This window comes from Cornus florida, unplaced genomic scaffold (assembly GCF_030987335.1).
Source record: "Cornus florida cultivar Cherokee Brave unplaced genomic scaffold, ASM3098733v1 CherokeeBrave_3.0.0_Hap2_Chr11, whole genome shotgun sequence".
In the NCBI taxonomy this organism is placed as follows: Eukaryota; Viridiplantae; Streptophyta; class Magnoliopsida; order Cornales; family Cornaceae; genus Cornus; species Cornus florida.
The window spans coordinates 70,450,618-70,469,879 of NW_026775581.1; the positions used below are offsets into that span (position 1 = coordinate 70,450,618).

General features: G+C 35.1%; 2 protein-coding genes across 4 annotated transcripts; both read right to left on the reverse strand.

The window, feature by feature from the left end:
- Positions 1-886: 886 nt before the first annotated feature.
- LOC132284754 (large ribosomal subunit protein eL28y-like) lies at positions 887-4,526 on the reverse strand. Its single transcript, XM_059786883.1, has 4 exons — positions 4,400-4,526; positions 4,143-4,304; positions 2,508-2,671; positions 887-1,281 (listed from the first exon to the last, which is right to left on the reverse strand). The coding sequence occupies exons 2-4, from the start codon at positions 4,288-4,290 to the stop codon at positions 1,141-1,143; spliced, it is 453 nt and encodes a 150-aa protein (XP_059642866.1). The 5' UTR covers positions 4,291-4,304; positions 4,400-4,526; the 3' UTR covers positions 887-1,140.
- Positions 4,527-5,368: 842 nt separating this feature from the next.
- LOC132282423 (uncharacterized protein At1g51745-like) lies at positions 5,369-18,552 on the reverse strand. 3 transcript variants are annotated; one of them, XM_059784097.1, is made up of 4 exons: positions 18,438-18,552; positions 17,757-18,073; positions 11,116-12,035; positions 5,369-7,038 (listed from the first exon to the last, which is right to left on the reverse strand). In XM_059784097.1, exons 2-4 carry the CDS (start codon positions 17,945-17,947, stop codon positions 5,897-5,899), a joined length of 2,253 nt encoding a protein of 750 aa, XP_059640080.1. In that variant the 5' UTR covers positions 17,948-18,073; positions 18,438-18,552; the 3' UTR covers positions 5,369-5,896. The 3 variants fall into 3 exon arrangements, with proteins under 3 accessions (XP_059640080.1, XP_059640081.1, XP_059640082.1); XM_059784098.1 differs by having other exon boundaries at positions 18,345-18,552; XM_059784099.1 differs by lacking the exon at positions 18,438-18,552 and adding an exon at positions 18,328-18,431.
- Between the last annotated feature and the right edge of the window lie 710 nt (positions 18,553-19,262).

The window sequence follows — 19,262 nt, forward strand, 5'->3', positions numbered from 1 at the left end:
AGAAAGACAAGGCTATTATAAATGCTTTTAAATTACAAAACTGTCCTTATAATTAGCGCTTTATCTTTTCTTCTCTCCTAACAAACAAAATAAGGTATTGTCTTATTATCTTCTCTTCTATCTAACCAAACAAAAAGAAGGAAGGGCACGATCTCTTCCCTAGAAATGTTTCATTTATCTCTTTTTCTCTCCCTTCCATCCAACCAAACGGAGCACTAGTGACTCCCCAAAATATTCGTTTTGTGCTTTCATCTAATACTAATTGTGAAGTGTAGCCACTTATGATGTTTAGCACCGTCTTGTAACTTCTACATCTTTATTTTTCATATGTAACTGTTTACCACTATATCCACCCCATTTCTATGATTATCTTTACCACCTGAGTAAAGAAGTTTGTATCCTCCTCCAATCTCTCTAAACTTTTCTCCTTTCTATTTAGTTTGTTGTAGACAAACTATATTGATTTTCCTCTTGTTTAATGTGCTCATAATAAGCTCTAGTGTATGTTCTATGTTACTAGTCTAATTTTCATATCTTATTATTTTCAGTTTATGTAAATTCACCATAAAGATTTTACATAATTTTGTAGCTGGATGTCTACCGGACACCATCTCAACTTTACAGTCAGAAAATCAAATACTTACTTTATGATTTATTTCTCCTTTGCTCTTGACCTAACAATTAGTATAACTAAGCCTACATACAAATAGATACCTACCAATACACCCGAACTAACTTATAAGAAAGCAACAATTAAACTACAAGTCAAATATTGTTTACTAATTTTTATAGTATGCAATGTACTTGGAAAAAGTAATATATGCTCTAACAATAGCTAAGAAACAGTTGTTAATAAAAATTCAGCAAGCAAATAAAGCTAAGAAAATACCAAAATTAATTATATTTATGACATTAAATTCAAATACTCACTACATATTAATGCAAAAAGGAAGTGTGCAAAAAACCATACTGTTATATCTCTTTGGTTTAAAACCAGATATTATGCAACCCAGGTTTAAAACCAGATATTATGCAACCCAATAAAAGACAAAAATAAAAGTCTTCAATAAGAACAAAAACTTTTGGTTGTCCAAAAAAGATGGGAAAAGAAGCACAGCATGAAAAACATCACTCCCTACTTCATTTCCTACCATGGATCCTACTGGCCTGCCTGTTCCTCTTCTTGACACCGGACTTGGTAACCTTAAGGCTCCTGTTCACCACGCTCAACCTTGCAAGGGCTGCCTTCTTCAGATCTGGCCTGTAATAATTATCTGCCACCTGCAATAAATAAAAATAGCAAAGTGATGTTGACTATAGTTTTTCTCCCCCATGACATATTTCAAGGAAAAATAAAATGAGTAAAGCGCATAAAAAATGACAATATCAGAGCACTATATTGAAAGACAAAAATCAAATAAGCAACTGAAGGATAAGTAAATTAAAATAAACAATAAAACAACACAAAGTACTCCTATGGGAAAGCAAAAATATCTGAAGGACAAAATATAAACGAATGGCATCGGAAAAATATTAAAACATACAAGGATAGCAAGTCACCTTTCTAGGAATAGATATGCAATAGAACGACAATCTAAACTAAGCTAAACTATATCATACTACTATAAATTTAAACTATTACCACCAAGCAATAGACAAGATGTATACTAAAGCACTGATATGAGAATTACTCAGAAGAAAGAGTTGACAAGTCACTTTCAATGAAGAACGCATGAAATGGAGTTCTTCCAATAAGTTAACTGCTTACTATTGCTGAAAAACTCTGATTTAGTGTCAAAAGACATGTGAAATTAAGCTGAAAGAATGCTGCAGTCAACTCTACTTTTTAACAAATCCTTACCAAGTGCCAGTTTCCAGCAAAATATCCATACATGTGGATTGGGCAGCACTTGTATATTATTGAAGATATTCAGTCAGCTGGACTGCATCAGTATGACGTTCCACCATAATGTGTCCAGAACAGGATTCAAAATCTATTGAATCTAATAACTTCTTTAAATGTGAGGTAACAGGATGAATAGGATAAAACCATAGCAGCAGCTACTCCCCTATCTTAATGGAAATTCTTTTCTTAAACTGAAGAATAACTTAATAGTCCATTAATGCTTCAATATTTCGGACACCTATATTTGTATGCACACCTAATCAACTTAATTTGGCATTGAAAAAGACATTTCTTTTTTGGTAAAGTACAAGTGTACAACTCATCTCAAATTTTTACATTAAGTTCGCAGGTCTAACAGTTGCAGCTAACAAGATTAATATAAGCCCCTTATTTCAGGCAAATCATTATAAACCTAATAACCTATGGCTCAGATGTTGCTATACTAATGAGTAATTACCATCATTGCTCAGGATGTACTCATAAGAGAGCAACAATGCATCCACAAAACAATCAAATCATGCAAATTCCTTCAGAAAGTAATATTCAGTAATTGAAATCTAAAGTCATGCAATTTAACATAAGCTTCTTATGAATTTAGTACCTGGTTGGAAACTGCCTTAGCCATGCGATTGAACTCCTTCTTCATGACACACTTGTGAAGCAAAGCCGCAGGTTTGCTTTGTTTCTTGGTCTTGGTAGTCGCAAGCACCACAGATTGATCTTTGCCTCCTGGTTGGATGGATACAGTTTTCTTGTTTGCTAATCCTACAAAATCAAAACATTAACATAAAAACCAAGGTTGTTAGAATCGGGATTCTACATAGGATCGGAATCGTAGAATCGGATCGAGAATTGTAAGATTCTACCAAACTAGTAGAAAAATAATTCAAACTAACTTCTTAAACAGTAATATCTTTAAAATATAGCAAGAATAAGACCAAAACAAACCAAAAAAAAAATGTATAGAAGTATCATTCCAAATATAGTTACAAACATCTTGGATAGACATATATATTAGAGAGAATGTAGCTCAAAAGGTAGAGCTCACATGACAACTATGCAACATCAATTCAATTTGAATCGTGAGAGACAATACTAACTTGCAATAGATGCTAGGTAGTAGGTCCAAGAGGAATTGACCATGGTTCGTTAAAAAGTACATCCAAAATAATAATAATAATAATAACAATAAACAAGTAACTAACATTTTTTATATAAAAATTGGGTTAAAGACACCCCTGTTTTTGTCTATAAAAAATATCTGCATTGTATTAAAGGAATGAATGAACAATTTTTCATTATACGAACATTAAACATGAAGTACTAGTAAACAGTCTAATACCAAGTAACAATTTATTAAGTCAAAACTAAAGAAAAGTAAAACCAAGAAGTCAAGAACCAAAAGTTAGAAACAGAACAAGAAGCCCAGAAAACTCATCCACCTATATTCACTGAAAAACCACAATCAATGATGAAAAAAAAAAAAAAAAAAAAAAACTGAATCTACCAACGATTCTACCTTCAATTCTACCAGAGATACAATTTATGTGCGATTCAGATCGATTTGGGGTGCTAGGATCGTAGAATCGTGTGATAACTATAAACACTACAAATCTTACTGCTCTATTTGGCTGCCAAGAAAACATAAAATTGGAAGGCAAATCAAAATAAACCTCCTATTACCACCAGCCAATTCTCCTCCCTCAAAAGGGAGGTGAGCAGTTTGAACCCCACATGGGGTAATGAGGTGTGCATATGTGTGTGTTGCTTACATACCAAAAAAGAAAAACAAAAAACCAAACTACTTTATTTTGTACATTTTCTTATAAACTAAAGAACAATATATTTTTTTTTTTTGTCCTTTTCCTCATTTTGGTTAAGGCTTATTTTCCATTTTATTACAAACTAGAGAACGATTTATTAATTTATTTTGGCTAAATAATGTTTTTTTCTTGCATTTTCTTACAAACTAAACAGCGATTGGCCCCTGATTGGCTGCCGAGAAAGCTGGAAAAAAAGATAAAAAAGCGTGAGAAACTCAACTCCATCCAGCCAAATAGTTTTAACAAGTTCAGAGTGGGTATTTAAGCTCAAATCCCTCAACAATAAATCAAAAATTAAGAGAAAACAACAATTATTTTTCCTAATTTTTCTAAGAACCAAGCATGTCAGAGATCTAAATTTATCACAAAAATAAAACAAGGAAAATAGTAAAATGTAATATCACTGAATATACCAGAGTGCTTGTAGGAGTTTAGATTGTAGAGATTGTTGCTCTCTCTGCTGAACTGCACACTCGCAGTTCCATTACCGAACTCCTTCACAAGAAACGAACTGTTCTTCTTCACTATCTCCCATATCAGCTGCCCTGGAACTGCCGCCATTTCACGCCTCTACACTGCATCCACAAAGCAATAGATATATATATATATATATACACATCAATATAAACATATACAAGAGAGAGTTTAAGAGAGAGTTTTAGAGGAATACCGAGAGATCCCAAGGGTTTACTTCTTCGGCCCCGTAAACGGAATTCAGATAGCTATAACCTTTAATTGCGATATATATACCGGTATTGAAAGTGAAACCCTAGATGCTGAGCGCAGCCTGGCTAAAACGAAAATGATTTATAATTAAAAGGGTAAATTACAGGACAACCCTTCTACACTATTTTTTTTTAATTTTTTTTATACATATAAACCTCTTTTATTTTTCATAAGAAAAATTGCAATGCCCTTTACCATCGTTAAAAAATTAAAGGATTCTAAATCTAAAATTACAAAAATGCCCTTTTTATCTATATATTAATTCGTTGTGAATTTCTATAGAAAATGGATTATTGGTTTGATTTATGTACAAACTAAACAATATATATACATATATACACATATATCCGAAGTCGAGCACACGGAGCTTTTCTTGAGATGAAGAAATCAGAGTTCACATGTTGGACGATGAATTTTAATTTTACTTAACTAAAATTCACATTCAAATATTAAATTTAGCTCTTCGGTAACTTTGTCCTACCATCGGAGCTCTCTCAGCCATCCCACAGATTCTTTTATTTTCTCGATTTTTGGTGACATTTAAGCAATTTCTTTAAAAACAATAGATGCACCGAGAATTTTTGAACCCGTAAAATATTCAGGTAAACAAAGGGGTTAAAAAACCTAAGGCATATTTGTTCATACAAAAGGGTAAAAACGTAAACTAATATTGTCTGTTTGTGACACTTGGTAATGCATTCCATCTCTTGTTAATGGTCAATGTGACCACTAGGGGGTATTTGGTAAAAATATTATGTTTACAGGACTTTGTCCTAATTCCTAAAGATTGATAAATGACCAAATATATATTCCAATGGATTCTCTTAATACACTATTTATAGCTTAATCCATGTTTCATGATTCCTTTAAAAAATCTTTAATACAAAATCTATTTCATGAGCTTCACTGACCATTAATAGAAGACATAAAACCCAATTCATATTTTAACTTGCAACATGCAAGAAATCAATTTCCAAGAAATCAATCAACATGAAAGCCCGAAATTGTATTTGAAAGTAAAAAATAATTAAAATAAAAAAACTAAGAGCTTCCACCCAACAGTACCATGGAAGATTGGGATGTTTAAGTTATTAAGCGTCCGAACAACTAAGTTCAGGAACTAAAACTTGACATCAGATCATCCAGATCCAATATCAGATCACCATCTTTACAACTCAACTAATGTTACACTATGTACACGGCAAGATCTGCCTACCTTGATCGTCTCCTCTCCCTACCACTTCCAACAGAACATGAAATGGCATGACATTGTTATACAATGGGGAATTCTTCTACCTTTAGGCAGAATGTACAGTGCTGAAAACTGAGCCCGATTATACCAAGAATGTCGAAACTAGGCCTGTCTAATCGAATCAAAATCCCTACCAGACCAGAAGGGGGAAATTTCCAGCTACAGCAACTATGTTTGGAGGGACAAATTTCATGAATTGCTTGATGTCACAACACGGTGGTAAGCTGGTCGTATCGAACGGTTCAGTGCTGCATTTATCCTACTGAACACTACTTTCAAGGGAACACAAGCAAGAGCAGGGCCCTTGAGCTTCTCTATCACCGGTTTCTTCTCTTCTTTGCTTTGTTTGTCAGAACCAGTTAGTGAAGATAGTTTCCGGATCTTCTTATTAGATAAGAGCCCGTTTTTCCTTGTCTTGGATGATTTACTCGGTGAAACACGTGGCTGCAATTTCTGATGCTTGGTAGGAGTCTTTCCACTTCCCAGCTTTGGCTTCAATTCAATGCCCATATCAACACCTTCCAAAGTAGACATATTTTCTTCCATATCGTCATCAAACTCACAGCTGCTACTGGTCAGGTAGCCTTCTGGACCGCTAATTAGAAGATCACAAAAGCCATCATCTAAAAGCTCAATTGTAATTGGATGACCTGTGATTGGTCGACCATTCAATTTGCTCATTAGAGAAATATATGGAACATGCTGAGGTCGATAGCTGGATTGCACCTCCAGATTAACTTCATACAAGGAGGAAACAGCACCATAATTTCTGACAGAAAAATCTGACGAATTATATTTTGGGTTAACTGTAAAACGGGACTGACGATAGGGCAGTGACCTCTGGGGGGTCGGCGACCAATCAGACAAAAGATTTATCTCAGCCATTGGCCCCCTCTGAGGTTCCTTGTGAGGCATATGCCTGCTCCAACCCTGGAACTCGTTAACCTGGGTCTCTGTAACAGGTCTGGGCTTTGCTCTATAAGCACAACTATCTGAAGCGAGGGACCCACCAACTGGAGTGCAATCAACCTCCCAACCAGAACCAATACCTGCCAAATAAGCATTGGATTCATCATCCAGATCAACAGATCTTCTTGAATCATGTTTTCTATTTTTCGTTGTATGTCTTGAGTTCCTCTTTCCTTTCAACTGCCACCTTGAAGTACTTTTATCTATCCCCTGGCTAGCATTGTTAACATCAGCAGCACCTGAACTGGTTGAACCAGACTCATTAAACTCCTCATTTCCCAAATATACAGTTTCAACTTGACTGCTTTGACTAGATTGCGCTCCAGCAGCAAACTGAGGCTTTTGAGATGAACTAACAAAGCCTGGTGAATAAATTAAATATCAGCATATGGTTAAAAATCAACAGAACCAATGGAAAGCCTCATATCAGATAGAAGGGCATGGAAGAAAAGGTTGATTATATAAATAATGCAACTGAAAGGTAGGCATGCAAACATGACAGACAACTAAGAATTAACATTATTGTTACATAAGAACAGCTAGACTAACAAGGACACTGAGCCTCTCTTATTCTTACCCTTGTTTCTCCCAAAAGTGCTTTCGTTTGTGCACCTTATACAGTTCCTACACTATAGTTCTGTTATATACTAAAAGTAGCAGTTGAATTCTATCTACTTTTAATCTTGATAGAAGTTCTTTATATTTTAACTTTGCAGTGTTTGTGCTTTGAGACTTGTCAATCATAGTGCAGAAATTACCACCTTTTGTCGATACTCCACATTTTCCCTTGGTTTTGGTTTTACTCTATTCTAGGATAATCTTTCCACATTGCTTTGACTTTGTCATAATTGCTGCAATTTGTATTATATTATGATAAGACAACATTTCCATTTGATGATGCGAGTAACGTGCAATTCTTTTTAAGATGATTCATCGTGTAATGGGGATGTCTGTCAATCATCATTCATGCATAATTATCAAAATGACATATGTAATGCTTTCTGTTTTTCTGCACAAGTACATCAATGCTGCCAATAAAAGTGATTGTGAGTACCATTGTAACAAAATAACAGTTAAATACAAGGGCTCCTACAGGGAAAGTGCTCAGTGGTCAGAACCCATCTTAAACAATTATTATAAAGTTATCACCAAAGCCTTTCAAATGGGTAAATCACAAAGGCACTCACTCAAGCACGTTTATAGTGTCACAAAATCACATACAGAAGCCTCATCGTAACAATTCCCGTGAAGTAAAACAAAATCACAAAGAGAAGCCTCATCATAACAATTCCTGTAAAGTAAGTGTATTCTTTTGGGAGCGCTCCCCTCTTGAGGGCCTTTTAATGAAATCTTACTTAAAAAAAATAAAAAATAAAAAATCCTGTAAAGTAAAATATAGAACCTCACGACAGCTATAGTCCAAGTGGCATCTCCTCCTCCTTCCAAATAGAAGGTTGAGGGTTTGAGTCCCCTATGGGATAAATGGGTGCGCATGTGTGACTAACTAATTAAAATAAAAAGGGAACTTCATATTCCTTATATCCTATGTAAATGAAGCTACGTTATTCAGGAAAAATAAATTAATTAATAAAGCTACGTTAGAAGCTGTTCTCTAATTCAAACCACCAAGGCCTGTGGTTATGGCCTAGTGGTGTTCTCCTCTCCTTCAAAGTGAAAGTTAGAGGATTCAAGTCTTGCCAAGAGCATTGTGGGAGTCCTTTGATAGGACCAAAAATATATATATATTCAGAAGATTAAAAGAAGACTATAATTCATATATATGTTTCAACCATGAGCCGCGATCACATTTTACAGGATGTGAGAATTTTGGCAACAAAAAAACTGAAAACTATTTAATAAAAAAATAAATAAAATAAGAAACAAGAAATATTGAAAACCTAGGAAGCATGGACACCGACACGGGACACAGGTACAATACGACACGGGACACGGGTACAATACAACACGGACACGTCGATACGGCAAATTTAAAAAAAAAATAGGACACGGACACGGCAATAAAATAATATTATATATAAAAAATTTAATTTTTACTCAAATTATAATTTATATTCATAAACATAACTAATTTAATTTAGGCCCACTCAAAAGCCCAACTTCTTTTGCAAAATATAGAAGTGAAGTAGCCCAAATTCTATTATATACTGAATATCTATATGTCAAAAAACAGTGGTGGTAAAAAAATAATAATAATTAATCTTAAAAGATAAGACTTTGATCCCTCTATCGCTCACTCTCTTTCTTATCATCTGTAGTCTGTGCCTCTTACTCTCTCTCTTTCAGATGGTGTCTCCCTTCTTCATTATCTCTTTCAGATGGCGTCTCCCTGTCTCTTTCAATTTCTTTCTCTTTCAGACGGCGTCTCCCTACTTCGTTATCTCTCTCAATTAGCCCTCTCTGAGATTTATTTCTTTCACATATTTAATTATTTTTTATGTTATACCTCATACATATATATATATATATATATAACATCGATCTGTATCTTTGGCAGGGTAAAAAAACACCTCCAAACAGTTGGCGTGTCCAGCCGCCGTATCCCCAGCGTGTCGGATGCCGTATCCAACGTAAAAATAAAGAAAAATAAGCGGACACTTCTAGCCGTGTGTCGAACACATGTCCGACACTGGTACGCCAGCACTATTGCGCGTGTCGGTGCCTCCCAGTTGAAAACTAACACATCTCCAAATGCTAACTCATTAATGAACAAAGACAACATGCTTGCACAAACAAGTAGACTCTACAAACAATGCAATATGACATTCAAATAGAGTGTAAAAGTAATGCAAGCCTGCAAACTATTAGATAAGTTAATGCCCCTCGATATATGGATACAGAAAGAAACAAGTGAATTGCATAGCTGTTCTAGCACAGTGGCAAAATATGCTGGTATAGCATCTAGAAAGGAAGTATGGTGTTACGGGTTCAAATATCATTCTCTATAAGAAAGGGGGAAAAAGAAAAGGAAAGTCAATTACTGGACGCAGGAGCGTACATGACAAATAAATAAATAAATAAAATCTAAGTCGAGCATTGAGCTCTTAAGATGCGCTTAATTAACAGTCAAATCTTCTTATGAATTCTGCTACTACAGCTTTCGTATGCATAGCACAAAGGGTCGCACCTTACTAGAGGCAAGCTATGTATGTCAACCTTGGGTTGTAAATAGGCAAACTGACAATCTAGCTTTAGGGGTTAAAAAGTAGTTTGATTATTTATCAGCCTTAGAATCTGCAGTTTGAACAAGATAAAAAGCTATGTTTCATTATGAATAATTTGCCTCTTGGTCATGATCCTAACAAGCCAAGCTTTCAGGTAATTCAGGCTTGGCTCTTTACAGAAAACAGAGCAAAAATTCTAGGCTCTAGTTTGGCTAACATTTTTTTTTTTTTTTTTCCTGATATGTAAAAAATCATTGCAAGAACAAAAGGGGAGCGCGCCCAAAGAACAACTGTACAAAGGCCCCAAAGTGGGCCAACTATACTTTCAATCTATCCACAAAATCCCCCAAAGATTTACAATTTCACCTATTAACCCAAAAAATAAAGAACTCAAAATGGAATGTTTTAAGCAGACAAATAGTGTCTCCTCCCCACAAAAGAATCTCGTATTTCTCTCTTGCCACAAACCCCACTACAAACAAAGCCCTCCATGCATTCTGCTAATTGGCAATACTCCAACGCGTTAAAGAAGATAATTGGTTGATCTAAACGACTTGGGTTTGCCCCTTCTTGGGATACTATCAAGAAGTTTCTTGCTAGTGTGAGCGCTCTCATCTAAACAAATTATGTTGGCATTGAAGCAGGCTTAACAAGATCCAACTGTGTGTGCTCTGTTAACGAGAATGCTCTACCACCTACATTTCAATAAGTTCACATTTTCACCAGTTGCCTATGACAATGACACATATTCACGAAATTAGATTCGAGAAAATAACCTCCAAATTCTAAAACTATTTCTCAAACATTTTTTAGTATCTATCTCACAAAATTAGATTTAGAAACTGCTTCATAAATTACTACTTAGCAATGCCAAATATTTCCACTCTTGCATTCCCTCTGCTGTCCCAGGCCTATCATCTCACAACTTCATCATACGATATATATAAAATCCATCTGTATTGTGGTCAGGGTAAATGGAGAGTGCCTGTCAATGGGGCTTCCACAGAAACAAGAATATAATCCAGATATCAGGTTAATTGTTACTCAAAATTAAAATTGCTAACTTAACCTTGTATATCATTGAAAGTTGTGTTTTTCCTAATGTTATTATAAAAAAGAAAAGTTGAGTTTATTCCACTAGTATGCCAAAAACAGACAATATCATCACAAAAACAAGAAATATATATATATATGAGAGAGCAAAGAAAATGTAGAAAGAGAAAAAATGGATTTAGTTCACATTTATATCAAGCATACCTGCAATGTGTTTTTCCTCCCCAACAAATGGCACATCAAATAACATGTCAGAAAAATCATTCTCAGGTAGGCCCAACATGCTGGAAATTTCGTTCTCCTTCTGTTTAATAAGGGAAGCATCGAAAGCATGATCAGAAGCACTTAGTGAGGTTCCATTCTCACATGAAACTCCAGTACTATCCGAGTTATTATTAATTACCACTGAAAAACTTCTCTTTGATTCATTAGATTCTAATCCAGAAACCTTGCTGTCAGATACTCCCGTGAGAGGTGATCCACTTGGACTGGCAAGTTGTTCACACATAACTGGAACAGACACCATAGCTGTACTTTCTAAAACCTTAGTCAGTGGACGACGGCGATTTTTTCTTTTCAAGAACTCTTGAACCTTGGCCACTTGAGATCTCTTCCTTTTCAATGATGACACTACACCTATTCCCAGGTCCTCAAGTCCTCTCATACGCTTTATTCCTTCCATTCCATCATCCTCTGAATCATTTGGGGTTCTGCGTTTTCTTCCCTGCACAGAATGCTCCATAGAAGCATTGATCTGATTAGTTTCTTCAAATGATACGCCAGATTGAGACAATTCCTGCCCTGAATTTGAATTATCTTCAAAACTACTCAGTTCCTCAGCAACATGCTCATCTTGTTTGCCAGGATGAAATAAGATCGGCGACGCAAGATTAAGCTGTTCACCACCTGATTTATCCATTCTTGAGCAAAGGTCAGGTTGATCTTTAGATAGGCGAGCACTTTCGAGCTCAAGAGCATGAATAATGGCATCTTCCCTCCGAGCATATTTCACTGCTTTCTTAGAAGAATTAGCTTCAGAAGCCTTAGCTTTTGCAATGCACTCATCAAACTCCCCACAATGAAATGGCTTCACCCGTTTAGATTTTTCAAGATTATACCAGTCTCTGAATAAATAATAAAAAGAAATTTTCAAAAAAATCAGACAAACATATCAATAGGAAGAGAAAAACATCAAACCTAAGCGAAAAGAACTTGATATTTAAATGTTACAGAAAAGACCAATACCACAAAAAAAATTTATAGTAAATAAAAAATAATAAGTAAAAACACCATGAATCAATAAAGCACCAATTACAAATGGTGCCTAACAGCGTCAAGAAATATTTAAATGGTTTATTATGAATTTTTATTAGAAAGAAGTTGGTCCCTTAAATTTCTGATGTGCGACACAAAGCAGGCCCAGTGTTTTTAAATGCATAGTTAAGTTGCAATGAGTAGAAAGAATTTGAATTTGGTCAGGGATACTCCAAAGTCAGCAGCTGTTTTCCATAATTGAAGAAATTCAGAATACAGAACCAAATCTATTTTCCTTCTGTTTGGCAATTATGACAAGAAGAATATTCAGTTTCATTCCAATAAATTGCGCAGACTATATACATATTCAGAACCAAACTGTATGCTTTAGCATCTCAGACAAATTCAATAGGAAGATAATACTCACCTACATTGTTCATAACTAAAGCTTGTGCATGTGCATAAAACAACAATTGGAATAAAACTACTATGTTCTTTCATATTTAGAATTATACTATTATGTGGAAATCATAATCTAACTTCCAGTTCACATGCTTTCTTCCTTCTTAAAAGAAAAAAAGGAAATTATGGAACTCATAGCAAATGAGGCTCCAAATCCTTTAGAACATCAGTAATTGCTATTCTTCGCTTCATCTTCTTCTTCTCAAATATTTCAAATCAATTAAAAAATCAAACTATGGCAAACATCTCATACACAAAGTGTATTTCGAGGATGAGAAGTAAACCCCACGAATACCTCAAAATCTGAGGTTCTAATGGATCACTTATTACATGATAACCAAATTTCATGCACTGACTCCTGTCTCTGATTACCTCATGCACAGGTCCAGTAATTTCGCGTTAACGATTGACAATAACCATATTTCATACACTGATTCCTGTCTCTCATTACCTCATGCACGGGTCCAGTAATTTTGCGTTGACAATTGACAAACAACCAAGTAACATATGCAGCTTAGAAAAATATGTGATCAAATAACAGGTAATACTAAAACATGTATTTTCATTTTAAAAATAAAGCAATGAATTCAAACATTAAATGAATTATATAGAGCAGAACTTTTGGGAACAGAAGATGACAAGGGGTGTACAACGGATTATGAAGCAACAAATCAACATATAAAATAGCTCCGTGCAACCCAAGAGAAGGTACTTTTAAGACACAACATTTTAAGACAGCTCTTGCTAATATCATCATTTATAGATATTGTAGAAACCCATTAAGCCAACTATTCAGGTGGTCAATACATTTTTTCATTACTGCAACTTTTGTTACTTTTGGAATATTATCTCTTATTTTCAGAACTAAAAATATGTCCTACACCGGGTGGGAAAAATCTATTATTGCAAAAAGAGAACCCCACTTTAGTTACATTAACAAAACAGGACAAATTCAATCGAGTATTACAAATGATAGCAACAGTTTAATTATCTCATCACAATTTCTTGTTAGTAAGTATTATACTAGGTAAATACAAATGGTACACTTGCGGCACAATGGAATTATGCCAAAAAAAGATGTAAGGCAGTAGAAAGAAAATGAGGGTGCACCACTTGGCCATGTTTATCTGCTATTCCTTGAGTTCACATAACACACATATTAGCAAACACATGGGCTAGGTTTAGCATAAACAATGGCTTTTTGGAACATCTTATGTGGAAGCTTCAAAACCCATACGGAGACGAGGGGAGGAAAAAAAGAACAGACAGGGAAAAAAGGGATGGTTGAAGATCACGACGAAAGGCTTAAAAAAAACCTCCCTTATTTTTTACTTTTTGTTTATCTTTTCTTCTTAAGAATCTTAAGCAAAAAAAAGCTATTATTTAACCATCTCAAGCACAAGTGCAGTTTGAAGTCCCTCCAGCACCTTCTATTCACCAGGATCATTACTTGGTAATTGCCTTTGGACCCAGTATTTGTCCTGTCAAGCAGATTGCTGCAATGGGTGGATTTGGTACAGACCCAAGAACTAACATTATTTGTACAAAGTAGACGTCCTGATAGTCAAACTTACATCCTCATGCTCATTAGCACATGTTCACACACAAACGCACGCAAATAATAAATAAATAAACAAAAGAGTCAAACTACTCAATAAGTCACTATATCCAAGTTGTGAACTAAACAGGATTGGTTGCAATGATTCCTTCTCTGCCATTAAGATTTACAAGGATATTGTTCACATCAATCAAAACAACCACATCAAATTCAAGAACTTAGGAAATGAAAGACGTCACAAATTTTTTAATGATCTCTCATATGAAAGTGAAAATGCCAAAGTTCACATTAACGACTATGGTCATTAGCATTGACCAGTAAATAAATTTAGTGGTAAGAATTAAGAGAAATTTGACTTCTTTCTCCTGACCATTTCACAGAGTATAACTGATTAGAATGTTCACCAAAAATCCCTGTCCCTCACACAAACTACCTCTGAGATATGACACACAGATTTATTAGAGCAAAGCAAAGACAAGTAACCATTAAATGAGATCCCTTCAAGACTGTGAGGAGCAAAATAAGATGATAGCGGGATCGACAAGGGCAACAATGCATTGTCACTAGATCTATCTAACTCTAAAAGCAAAATAGAGAAGAAGAAAACTGGAAAGGATTGAGCATCCCAAATGAGCATTCTACAATCGCAGCCTACACAGTGTTTACTTCTTTCTAATAACTAACTTAATGAAAGAAAAAGAAGAAAAACAACCATGAATACTGGATACATAATACAAAACTATACTCTAAGGTAATTATCTAGTGTAGTCCTTGTTAACCAAGGGTGCTGGGATGAGCAGTACAAGTCCAAAATCACAAAAGGTCAACATAAGTATCTATAAGAACTGAAAATTGCTCCATGGTCCAAAAAACCAAGGAACTTGATCACTATCTCAAATAGAAAGTTCGAGTACGAGTTGGTAGCTTTGGGAATGTAACGTAGTGATCTCTCATATTCTGTACAGTACAAGTGGAAATATCATTAAAGACCCAAAATCTCATTTCTAGCCTTGTTAAATACATTTCCATTGCCAATTTGCCACCTTTATGTTGATTGCATACAATCAAATAGATTTACCATTCTGGGTCAAACAATAATGGCAAGTGCACAGGCTTACTAAACTCATCCAGTCAGAAACCTAAATAATGTGAAAAAGCATGTGCCTACATAACCTCAGAATGTTCTTTAAAAAAGACTAGACAACCACTCTGAAAAATGAAAGCCAGAAGAATGGCATTGATCACATCAAACACCTTGATATCAGCAGTGCAATCTTCAAAATCTTATTTCTCTTCATTCCAAGATACACCATACAGATGCAAGGTAGTAACTCAAGTAAAAATGACCAGAATCAAAGTACTTTTGAAGCATACCCATACATGCTGTCATACTGTCACAAGCATAGACACGAATGACACAGGCTAGTCATAAATAAATAAAAAAAAGAAAAAAAGTATCACACCATAAGAACCTGTTCTGAACACAAAAAACTCAAAAATGGGTAAAGGATATGTGTCCGGCGTGTCTGATTGGATAGGAAGCTAACAAGCATAGCATATCTAATATTGAAAATTTATGATATATCACTTTAGAAATTAAAAGAAGAATATTAAACAATATGAATGTTTACTTGTGCCCTTGTTTATGAGGATCTGGTAAATCAGACACTAACACGCATATTTGCACTTGACACACATAAAACCCGAACCCCATGTGACATAGATTATGGGTACACTAATGTAACCTTTGGCAAATTCATCATCACAAAATCAAGTTCATGCTTTATAAAGCCATAAATCTGATTCAAATCACCAACACATTTAGAATGATAATGTGTATGTAAAACTTAAATGATAACTTTGATCACGCATAACTAGGTCAATTACTATCTTTTGACATTTGTTTTTTGTTTCTCCATATTTTGATTTACTTTTAATAATACTTAGTAATTTCATTTTTCTTTTATTCACTGAGCAGGTTGACATGGGGGTTTAGACTAACCATTACTATTACATGAGCAAGGTTCTAGTAAGGTCTTTCAATCAAACAATTAAAGGGTCCAGAATGGGATTGCATTTTTTATCATCAACATATACCAATGGCCAGCTTCACATTGGACATGCAACTAAACTCCCCATAGCTATTACCAACGCTCAAAAAATTCCATATACTTCTCCAGTATCACAATCGCTAGACTTGTTATCCCTGACTTTAGCTAAAAAAAAAAAAAACTAGCCTGTATCTACAAAGCTTTCATGCTACTAAGATCTTTAGGCATGGAGACCCTCTCAAAAGCAAAAACCATCTGGCATCAGATAAAAGAAGAATTGGCATCCCTAACAAGATCCTCTAATGAAATATACTATCATATAACCATATGATATAAGCACATGCACACAAACATAAAGAAAAAAATTCTCATCTTCGTCAACTAAGATAGGAGTTGAGAGTTGAAAAAAAGACTGAGTTCTTGACGACTTCAACTTGGCCATGTTAAGTGGTCAGTCATTTCAGCAAAAGCAGTCATCCAATATGCATCTCACCTAAAACTAAAAGCTAAAAGGAAATTACAGTAGAAGCATGAAGAATATCTCATAGGAATTTTGAGGATAAAACAAAAAGTGGATTGGAAACCATTCAAGTAACAAGTGTGCGAAAGTGATTATCTCAAGTATTTTTAACCAAACTAAGATAATTGAACAGAATGCAGCCTAAACAATGACAAAAAATAATCAATATTTCTTTATCCCAAACTTCTAAAGGAAGTATCCAGGATGTTGTCCAAGTACTCTAATTTCCATGAGCATGATGCAATTAAACTAAACACGTGATTATCCCAACCTTGACATGTGTGTGTATATGAGAGAGAGAGAGGGAACAGAACATTCGTAAACCAACAATGAAGGTTCCAAGTCTCTATTATAAAGAGTGAAGGCAGTAGTGGATTCTACTAAAGAGCAAGCAAATTGACATAAAACACAAGCTGTGCATTTCATGGTGAAAACCAACGATGCTGCACAACTAGGCATCCATTTTCAGCTATGCACCAATATACAATATGGAACGACTATAAGACTAAGACGATATATAACAGTTTTGATTGATATGACAAACCACAATGTATTTCATCAAGAAGCATTTTATACATCCATGTCCTCATGTTAACCTAAAACAATTTCAGTTTTCCCTCATCAAAAATGTTATTCTAAGGTCAACATCCACCAGAGACGAATAACCACTGAATAATTAAACAAAATATAAAGATGTTCAAGCACTACTCTTTCCAAAACCACATATGCATTTATCAGAGCATTGCATACAATAAAAATCCACAACCCAACCATATAAAACCTTCTAAAACAACAAAGAGACCATTCAAAGTTAATGAAAACTGTAACATAGGATTAAGTTTAATATCTTCAATTACTTTCTGTATACTGCCACATCGCAAACATACACAAATAGTCAGAAACTTTTTGTGACGCCAAGCAACTGAACAAAAAAATTAAAAATAAATAAATTATGTTAGTATTAGCACAGACACACACATACAAATGGTGAGAAACTTACACGCTTGCATCCTCTCTCCCTAGAAGCTTCACCGGAGTACCCGACCTTGGTGACACCAAGCAACTTTCCGGCAATTCATCAGCACCCAATATACGACCCGGCCACCACGACCCGTTTCGACGCCGGACCCAAACCAACCCGCCAACAGACGGATCGATAGCCTTCGTGTTCAGCTCACCAGAACTCTCCATCTCTCACCACACAACAACAAGACCAATGATCGATCTCAAATACCCATCTAAAAACCCTCCAATCCTAAACACATTGGAGTTCCATATCCCTGAACCATGCCAGCATAATTCAAATACCTTTTGACCCTAAAACCACGGAGAAAAAAAACACAAAAAAAATCAGAAAAATTCCAAAACCTCATGCAACACAAAATCCACAAATGTCACTACAGATAAATTAAGAAATTACACCGACATGTCCAAATAAAAAATCTGACTAAACACAGAGAGAGGATAGAAAAACCCAGATTAGAGGGTTTATAGCACAGAGAGATCTGGTAGAGACAGAAACGAGAAAAAAAAATATAGGATTTTTTTCTAGAGAGAGAAAGACCATGTACTTCTTAGATTTTCTTACTGAAACTGTAGTGCGTGGTTTCACAGAGAGAGAAAGAGAGGTGGTGATGAACGATGAAGTTGTGTGCTTCTGTTAGAAATACATCGGACGTACCTTTTGGTATCTTTTTGCCAAGACAAAGCCCTTCACACACAACACACACGGGAGAGAGAGTATACTTTTTTGGTTTTGGAGGAGGGTGAGAGGGAGAGTTTTGGTGGATTTTTATTTTTAATACTGAAGTGGAGGAGAGAGAGAGAGAGAGAGAGAGAGAGAGAGAGTGTTTTGATTACCCACGATAGGTTCTATATTAACATGACTGCGCCACAATTTTAACTTATCTATATATATATATATATACACCTAAAAAGCACATAGACGAATACAAGTACGAGCACAAATACCATATAATATGGACATGAAAATATTTAGTTAATCAACTTGTACCATACAATGCTCAAAGCATTCTCGACTCTAATGCAACAAATTAACTGTTGCAAAAAATGATACTAGTAGGAAAGACAAACATCTGAGCACGATATGTTCCGTTATCGATTGCATTGATTTGACTGTTGCTAAAAAATTTGGCCAACTGAACCCTCAAGCATGATAGATTGATTAACTTATCTAACTTATTTAATATAAGATTCTCACTTGTTGAAGGTGAAGTTTTGAAATAGAACAATTCCTTTTGTCATGTATCCTCGATTAATGCAGCCTCAGATGCTATGCTTCAATTGTCAATTATAGTATTGAGCGCAAGGTTACACCTAGAGGTTCTGTATTACAAGTTAATCCTCCTCCATTGGTATCAATAGGCGGCATAGGGGAAGAAGCACTACACCTAGGAATCAATAACACAAAAAACTTTGTTATAAATGACCCATTTCCTTATTGGGCTTGGGACTAACAAAAAATGGTTGGGATAACAAACATCCA